Raw genomic sequence first — 8,459 nt, 5'->3', positions numbered from 1 at the left:
AAGTTCCTTACGCCCGGCCGATACCGGGCCGGGTCAACACAGCCTTCACGAGTATCCGGGGGCTAGCAGTGTCGACGACCTTAACTCGCAATGTCAACATCCAAAAGTTTCGAGAAGTAGAACCAAGTGGGCCAGGCCATCGCAGGTCGGCATTGGCTCAGTCATGGTCGTTACCGCCTGTCCTCCGTAGGATGTTACGCCTTCCAGAACTTGGCCACTCAGTAGCGGCCACCTTGGTGAAGACGAACGTCCAGCGTCAGAACACCCATTCACACCAACACACCTCTTCGAACTATTTCAGACCACTTTACTTACTTTTCCGTCCTCTTTATAGGTTTTGTTATGCAGCTTGACGCAAAGAGTGCCCATACAGTGGAGACCGTCTTAATGGCACCCGCTATGCGACCATTCCAGCCCCAAGCCGTTGCTGTTATGTGAAGGAATGGGTCATATCAGGGTTCTGCCAAACGTTAACCGGTGACTGACTCTCCGATTCCGTCTTTACACATGGGGAACACAGCAAAGGCCGAACGGAAAGGGTCTTTCGGGGCCGCCGGCGAGCGAAACACGTCGCTTGTCTTTCGTCGAGGTCGCAAGGCCAGCACGTATTGCATGAGATGCATGCATTGGATACAAAAGAGTTGATGTTTCACCATCTTGGCGACATCATCATGCGCCTGGCACAATGGAGTAGGACGATCGACCTTAAATTGGAATCAGTTCTTCTTGGGGATACATACAACATGGAATTTGGAAATGGCGTTTGGGCGAATCCGGTCTAGATGGCGTTACACGGAAAGGGCCAATGACCACGACGCGGATAGACAACGGAACTGGATGGTCGTTGAGGATATACAGGACGAGATATAGTCCTCCCTGCCTTGACAACAGAATTGCCAAGGCTACTCGGGATATTGAATTGCATAAGCATACGCCATAATTTGGTGGACTTTCCCCTTGTATGACACTCCATACACATCCGACCACTTCATGTATGATCGACGCTGCGGGGCCATTGCACTAGCCGAGCGCTCTGGCAGAGGGGCAATAGGGCGGACAAGCAACGAGGAACATTGATTAGTCACCCGCTCGCAGGTCATTGAGATGGTTGCATCCCGCCGGCCGCAAGCACATTGATGCCAGGTCCATTGTGCTATCACTACGTCAAAGTCATTGATCAGATGACCGATAACTGCGCCGCAGAATACGTGGGGCAATGTCAACGAACAGATGGGAGATGGTCTACGACCCTGGATTGAGCTTGCAGCATTCTACTTCGGCAATTTCATCGCACTGATACTGTACGGAGTAGTTGGCGGCACCAGACCAGCAGGCTGCTTTGCTCGCAAATCGAGGTCCATTCCCGGGTCTACTGAGACGAACAAACGCGCCCTACCCGAGGCCATTTCAACGCTCACGCCAGCAGCAAGGGCACAAGGGCCGCGGGTATGACTCTGCGCACTCTGACAAGGATCCTGGTTCTTTGATGGTTTGCGAAACGGCTTGCAACGAAGGGGTGCCCCCCGACCCATGGCGAGCGGGCCAATTTACCGAGACCGGCCCCAAAGAAACAACTAGACAATCGCTCAGTTATTAGTACTCCGTACGTTCTGTTCTAGATGGTAGAGCCTCGAATACGGCGATGCCACACACCGTGGCCTCGAGGGATTGGCCAGCCTAGGTGAAAGGCCCCGAGTCCGGCAGGCAAGAGCCACTTGACATGACAACAGGCTGTGGCAATCACAAATGAATCATTCGCAACGACACCATTGACATCAATTCAAGCAGAGTGCACTTTTCAATTGAAGCTCGGCCGGGTTAGCCGCTATTACACGAACGCAACTTTCACCCCGAAGATGCATTTAACTGAACGCGCGTCAATCAATTATTGACTATCTGTCAAAAAGTCAAAATGCATGGGGGACAAGGAAAAGAGCCGAACAATGCTGGCCGTCATCTGGTGTCATAGGTCTGTCAGCTCCTGCAACCCACGATCCACTGGCTTTGATTCCAATTAACCTTGCATCAACATTGGCCACACCATGCGCCACGGCGGTGCAGGCCGACGTCGAATTCCAGAGGCCGAGCCATCCTTTTTGTGCTCCAACTTCCAAGCAAGAGTCGACCATATTTCCAGCCACTATGATACGTGGTGAGCGAAACAATACAGCCAGGCCCAGCGAAAATACCCAAGAGACAAATCTAGCATCAGGAAGGTTTCAGCGCGTCGTCTGCCCAGGCCGGCGATGGTCCAAGCACGCATCGGACGGGGTCGTTCTGACAGGGCTTGGTATCCCTGCAACCATGTCTTATCCAATGATGGCGCGGAAGACAAGGCCGAACTCCTGGCCACCGCCGCCTTCACGACGCCTGGTATCCATACGGATACATGTCGGGGGCCTGTCATGCTTAGGGCCCGTGATGTTGCATCAGGTCGCTTGCAGCCGGTCAAGAAGCCGAGTCCCTGTTGACACTGGACAGTTCTTTTCCTCCGTCACAGGCTCACAGCCGCATGTCGACTGTAGTTTTCCATCTTTCATCACACAATGGGGATTTGTATCAGCTTAGTTTGCGTGGATGATCCGATCGTCTGATATCTAATCTAATTAACCATATCCTCTTCTAGACCCTCCCTTTGGTTTGTAACTTCTTCATCCATACTTCACTGACTGGTCACAACCTTTGCCTTTCTCTTCTATCCTTACTGCTGGTTCAGTTTTTAGTTCTACCGGAGCTGGGCTCCTTTTGTGCGACAACAGATACCTACTAGAGAAATCGGTAATCGGGAATGATGGAGAGGGATATGGAAAAGGGCGAGATTGATCCAGTGCGGCCAAAGGAGAGCCATGCTGCACCGGAGAAGGCACCGAGGAGAATGTCGTTCGCGAGGCCGCCGCCGCCGCCCCCAAAAGACGAGCCCGCACGACCGATGACGAGTTCGACGAAGCGGCTGTCCTTTTCGACGACAATGAGTCAACGCAAGATCAAATACGGGACTGGAAGACACTCGCAAACAGAACTGAGTCCTCAGCCGAATGATGACCCAGATGATCCGTTGGTATGTTCGGTCCAGCATTTTACAGTGGGCGGAGACTAACGAGCCTGTCGCAGAATTGGCCGCAATGGAAGAAGGAACTCAATTTCATCGCTCTACTAATGACCGTAGGCCTGATCGGAGGGATGAAGACGGCATACATGAGCGTCAATAGCGTTCTCGCCGTCAGGTTTAATGTCTCTTATACAGCAGTGGCATCCTTGACGGCCGTACCGCTCGTCCTATCTGCCTTCACAGGTCTCTTTAGTCTGTCAGTGTCAAAGATATGGGGAAAGAGGCCGGTTTACTTGGTCTCGATGGTGTTGATCTTCATTGGCGCGATTTGGAACATGCGCTCAGGCGACAGCTTTGGGCAGTGCATGGGAGCGCGCGTCTTCCAGGGCCTCGGTTGGGGTGCCTTTGATACACTTGTTCTCGCTTCAATACAAGACACTTACTTTGTAAGTCAGCGCAATGATGTTCCATTCGCAGAATGCGGTTGGAATAGCCACTCACTGACATCCATCTAGGAACATGAGCGCAGCGCTCGCATCACGACTTACCACGTCCTTTCAATTTCAACGACCTGGGGAGCCCCCTTGTTCGGTGGCCTGGCCTCGTTTAACGCGGGCCGCTTTACCATCCAGTTCGACATTATCAACGCCTTTCAGATCATCGCCATACCGCTGATCCTCTTTGGTGCTCCTGAAACGACTTACGATAGATGGTCTAGTGGGAGCATCGCCCAAACCCCTGCGTCCGGGGTGTCGTGGATGTCAAAGGCCCCGAAACCACTCGGAAAGCCATCTGTCGAGGAAGTCAAGGCTTACCTGCGTACCATGAAGCCCCTGTCCTTCTCCGGCATGACGGATGTGCGCACGATTCTCCAAGCCCCGCGAGCTTTTGTCGCGCCCACGACCCTTCTGCTCTTCGTCATCACCTTCATTCCGTACTGTGCGCTGTGGAGCTTGACGGAATCTCTGTCGCTCCTCTTCTTCCCCATGCCGTGGATGCTCCGAGAGAACAGTATCGGTTCTCTTATGGCGGCACCCTTTATTTTCGCGATAATTACCGCTACTGGCCTTTCCGTTTACCAGAAACGCAATGTCGGTTACTCCCCCTACCAGACCTTTTGTACCTTGGCCGGTGGAACTGTCCTCGCGGCTACTGGCATCCTCGCATTTGGACTCAAGACGCACGCCGTCATGTCTGAAGTAGCTGACGAGGACCCTGCCAGCGTCTTCAAGTTGGATGGCGTAGGCGCACACCTCTCCTTCCCTCTCCTGTCCTTCCTGCTAGGCTTCCTGGCTGCAGGTGTCACGGTCATTGACACCGCGATCCGCCCCATCATCTGGCGCTCGACGCAGTTCACCTCGTCTAACATGAACGTGTGCCTGCGGAACGTGGCCGATATGGATGCCGGCGTGACGTGTTGGAGGAACTTGTTCGCTGGTGTCTTTGTCATGACGATTCCTAATGCGATTGTCATGTGGGCCGGGTTAAAGTCGACCGTTATCGGGCTCGGGGTCGCCCAGATCTTGGTCGCGATGGCGGTTTGTTGTACGTGGTGGTTGTATGACGGGCAAGTGAGGAGGATGGACGGACACGTCATGGGCCTGGTTGATTTGAGCATGTTGAAGAGGACTGGGAGCTTCTTTGATATGGATTGAGGGCCGCGTGGTTGTGAGACGTTTCGAATAATGACTGGGAATGATTCGATGATGAGTCCAAGACAAATGAAGGGGGTGGGTGGCACATATGATGGTGTCTGGCTCAGTCGGGCTGAGTCGGACTGAGTCGGACTGATTCGAAGGTTGGGGGCTGGTCTCAATACATGCGGGGACAGGAACTATCTGTTCCACTACTTTCTTTTGTTTGAGATACCACCATATTCGACGGCAAGCAGTGCTGCAGAGGAGCCGGGGCAGCAGGAGGGATTGATCAGAGACAAGGCAGGATAAGAGTGAAGGTGTCAAAAAGGAAAGAGAGAGTGGGAGAAAGGGGCAACTGGCAAGCTTTTTCAAGCACCCACGGTGAAACTATATAGTCTTCCGAATCAACTTGGCGGAGGGGAGGACACGAGTAATGGAAGCACCTCGTTCATTTTTGCTTCTTTCCAGTCTGCTGATGCCGCACTTGAATACTTGCATGTTTGCTTCGCGGTGCTTTCACCTTCTAGTTCGACAAGGTTACAAAGAGGAGAAGGGTGTTGTGATTTTCTTTTTCCCTGTCTTGTATTTGAAGCAGGAAGATGCAGCATAGTCCCGGTCGGGGGAGATCAGGGCCGGAGGCGTAATGCGCGGGTGGAGGGTCTCTAAGTTTCAGGGTGGGGATTTGTGCGAGGTGATGTGGATTTGGCTTGGCTCGTGGTGGAAACGCACAGCATGAGCTGCCCTGTAGCCTCGAAAGAGTTTTGATAAAGCAGGGGAGGCTTCGGGTTTTGATTATAGGATTATGGTTATGCCGATGTTGCGAATTTGTGTGTATCCAGATATTTACGTGGTGTCGTTGTGCTTCTTTCGAACAGATCTGGCATTACCTCAGTCTGTGTTTCTGGAATGGTGACAGGTCGGGTTGAAATTGCGTTTTCAGGCTGGAGGATGCTCCGTCTGATGTTCGGATGGGGGCTGAGGTTGGACTCATCTGATACTTGGGGATATTGGTGTGTTGCGATTGGGTTAGCTTGTTGGTTTGATCGTCTGGAGTCTTCGAGGGCCGGGGAGAGCGCGGCGGATGCGGATGGCGGGCGGAGAGTTTGGGGCGTCCGCCGTCTGATCTTCGGGTGGGGGCTGTCAGGGAGCGTTTGGTGGCTTTTGCGGATTTGGATGGACGCATTGTTGATTTTCGTCTTTGTATGTCATTTCATCGAGGGATAAAGAACTCAGGAAACAGGTTTCGTTGAGAAAGTTGCTGCTTTGTAGACGATTTTGTGTTTGTCAAATGGTCAGGAGAGGGTGGTATCGTGATCGTTCTGGGAGTCTTCTCTGATGACTGCTTTCGGATTTGAGGTCGTTCAAAACGTAGATGGCTCATCATTGAAGACTTCAATGAAATAATGGGATGAGGATAATCGCAGCAGAAGGAGTGAATTTCCGTCCGTGTTCTCAATAATTACCTTTAACTTAGTTGTCGACTTGCGAATTATTCGAGGGACGGTTTAGACTGAAGTGTGCTTGTCTATCATTACTAAAGTAGGTATATCTCTTTAACTCGTCTTGAAATTCCTCTCCTTTCCAAAGTATCGCACCACAAAACGATTCATCATTATTTTCACTCCTCCTTCGTTTCCTCCCACTGCTTCCCGTAACGTTCTGCCCGCCTCCGAAGGCCCGAAGAGACTGGAATCTAACATGACAAACCCCTCATCGACTTAAGTTCCCATCCTCCATACTTTAGGCCGATTACATTCTTCATTATCGTATTGGTATAGGAACATTTCCTCAAAGAAGTGTTCACCTGGAGTATGACGTCGATGCTTCCGTCTCTACATCCTCTCGACCTTTCTTCTCGGCTGTCCCATTTCCTGGTCTTCAACCGAGCCAGTCGAAGTGATCTCCTCGGTGTGCATCGGCGCCTTGCGGTCGACAGAGACACCACGGGTCGTGCTGGTGCGGCGGAAGTATCGGAAGTCGGTGAAGGAAACAACGGCGGTGTATGCGGCCAGGAGGCTATGGTACGGAAGTACAGTCAGCTCATGTTTCCAAGTTGAAGGCGGACAAATCGTATCTCGGCTTTGATTCTGGTGGGAACGTGTAAACTTACTTGAGGAAGATACCGCATCCTACAATCACCCAGCTGAGAATGCAGCTAGTTCCAATGCAACGCTGAATGTTACCCTGGATGGACATGAAGACGACGGCGCCCCAAAAGACTGGCTCGAGGCCGTTGAGGATGGCGTTGGCTTTCAGGGAAGCCCAGCCCCGGCCTCGGGCCCAGTGCTGCGTTGCGATTTGGTAGATGATGAAGACCATTGATTTCACGGACTGTTTGATTATGGTGTTAGACCACTCCATTCCTTGACTCCTATTGTCGGACAAACTGCGCCAGAATTGAATCGTCCCAAGAAACTAGACTGCTGGAGGAGGGTAATGGGGAAAGGCTGTACTTACTATACCCAACGACATGGTGTTCGTGCGAGTAACTGGGCCGCCCTTGAGGAATATTCTTGCGCCCGAAAGTCCCATGACGATGTGAATCACAATGATTTGCACAATGTGGACCTTCATCATGTGCCGGTTGTCGAACAGGGGCATATTGGCGATTCTCTCCATGTTTGCTTTGGTAATGGGTGGTAATTAGCGGGTGATATGTGATCGTGTACTCGTCGACGGGGAGGAGAAGGTCGAATAATTGAGGATTTTCGGTGTTGAGAATAATTGTATCCTGCGATGCGGTGGTTTCCAAGACGCAGAGATAATCATGGAGGCACACAGGTTTCTATATGAATTATCCCCAACCACGTAGGTTCACTCTATACGCGTACGGCCTTCCCTTGGCCAGTGTAATGATGAACCGCATCATCCGCAAGTGGTTGACAAAGCCAGCACAGCAGCGAAAACGCCCAGCGTCAGTTAGTATGGCTGTGAAGCTGGAACGTCATGTTACTATCTCGAGGGAAAATGGCAGTGCAAATCAGCCCGTCGGTCTCGGTTTCCCATGGAAGTGGGCCTGTTGAACACCCTTGTTCTCAACCTACCAGCAAGCTTGATTAGCATTTTTGATAGCGGAGCGCCAACCCGCACGCCGCCAAAAAACCCAAAATGTCGGTCTCGGTTTACAGTGGCTTTGTAGACCCTGGTTCAATTAAACGTTTAAGGTTCTGGTGGCACCGGGCTAGCCAAAAAAAAGTCTCGCTGCCAAGGAAGGACCTAGACATGGTTGGTGACGATCTGCCATCTGAAGATTGGATTGTTTGCCCCGGGAATCTGGTAATTAATGAGGATTTGAGATAAATGGCGAATAAGACGTCCGTAAAAGTGTCCGTTGGTTGTTGGGGCGCTGCTATGTCACTGTCTCGTGCCGGTTGAGCCTTGAGGCTGTTGATCTTGCGCACGCAGATGTTTGCTAGACCAGCCGAATCGATTCTGTCCCATCCCTGACAACCAACCTTCACAACCTTGACCAACCTTGACAGCCCTGAACCCCCCTGCTCCACAATTGCTCATCATTCTCCAAAGCATCAGCTTACCTTACGGCTTACCTCACATGAAAATGGATTTCCCGGAAAATTAAGATTTGGTGCTAGAGCGCACTTATTCTGTAACTGGAGGGGGTTTGATTGGTGATTAGCAAGCCCGGATTCTCCGGTTAATCGGCACTAACGGCAGCCACAGACTCACAAATAATGTATTGCGCCACGCCGCGAACTGGTTCGAGACTCTTCGGTTTCTCTATCGCGGGGAAGCGATAGAGAAACTTTAAAAGC

General features: G+C 51.7%; 2 protein-coding genes across 2 annotated transcripts; one reads left to right on the top strand and one right to left on the bottom strand.

Moving 5' to 3' along the window:
* Nucleotides 1–2,678: 2,678 nt before the first annotated feature.
* BDP55DRAFT_188107 (major facilitator superfamily transporter) lies at nucleotides 2,679–4,957 on the top strand. The gene is made up of 3 exons (XM_060565860.1): nucleotides 2,679–3,058; nucleotides 3,112–3,495; nucleotides 3,565–4,957. Exons 1-3 carry the CDS (start codon nucleotides 2,789–2,791, stop codon nucleotides 4,702–4,704), a joined length of 1,794 nt encoding a protein of 597 aa, XP_060428093.1. The 5' UTR covers nucleotides 2,679–2,788; the 3' UTR covers nucleotides 4,705–4,957.
* A 1,561-nt stretch (nucleotides 4,958–6,518) lies between these two features.
* Nucleotides 6,519–7,287, bottom strand: BDP55DRAFT_554974 (uncharacterized protein; the record flags this gene model as incomplete). Its single annotated transcript, XM_060569440.1, has 3 exons — nucleotides 6,519–6,702; nucleotides 6,797–7,017; nucleotides 7,144–7,287. 3 exons carry the CDS (start codon nucleotides 7,285–7,287, stop codon nucleotides 6,519–6,521), a joined length of 549 nt encoding a protein of 182 aa, XP_060428092.1.
* Between the last annotated feature and the right edge of the window lie 1,172 nt (nucleotides 7,288–8,459).

This window comes from Colletotrichum godetiae, assembly GCF_030913485.1.
Source record: "Colletotrichum godetiae strain CBS 193.32 chromosome Unknown BDP55scaffold_27, whole genome shotgun sequence".
NCBI classification, from domain to species: Eukaryota; Fungi; Ascomycota; class Sordariomycetes; order Glomerellales; family Glomerellaceae; genus Colletotrichum; species Colletotrichum godetiae.
This window is presented reverse-complemented; position numbering and strand designations above follow the sequence as displayed.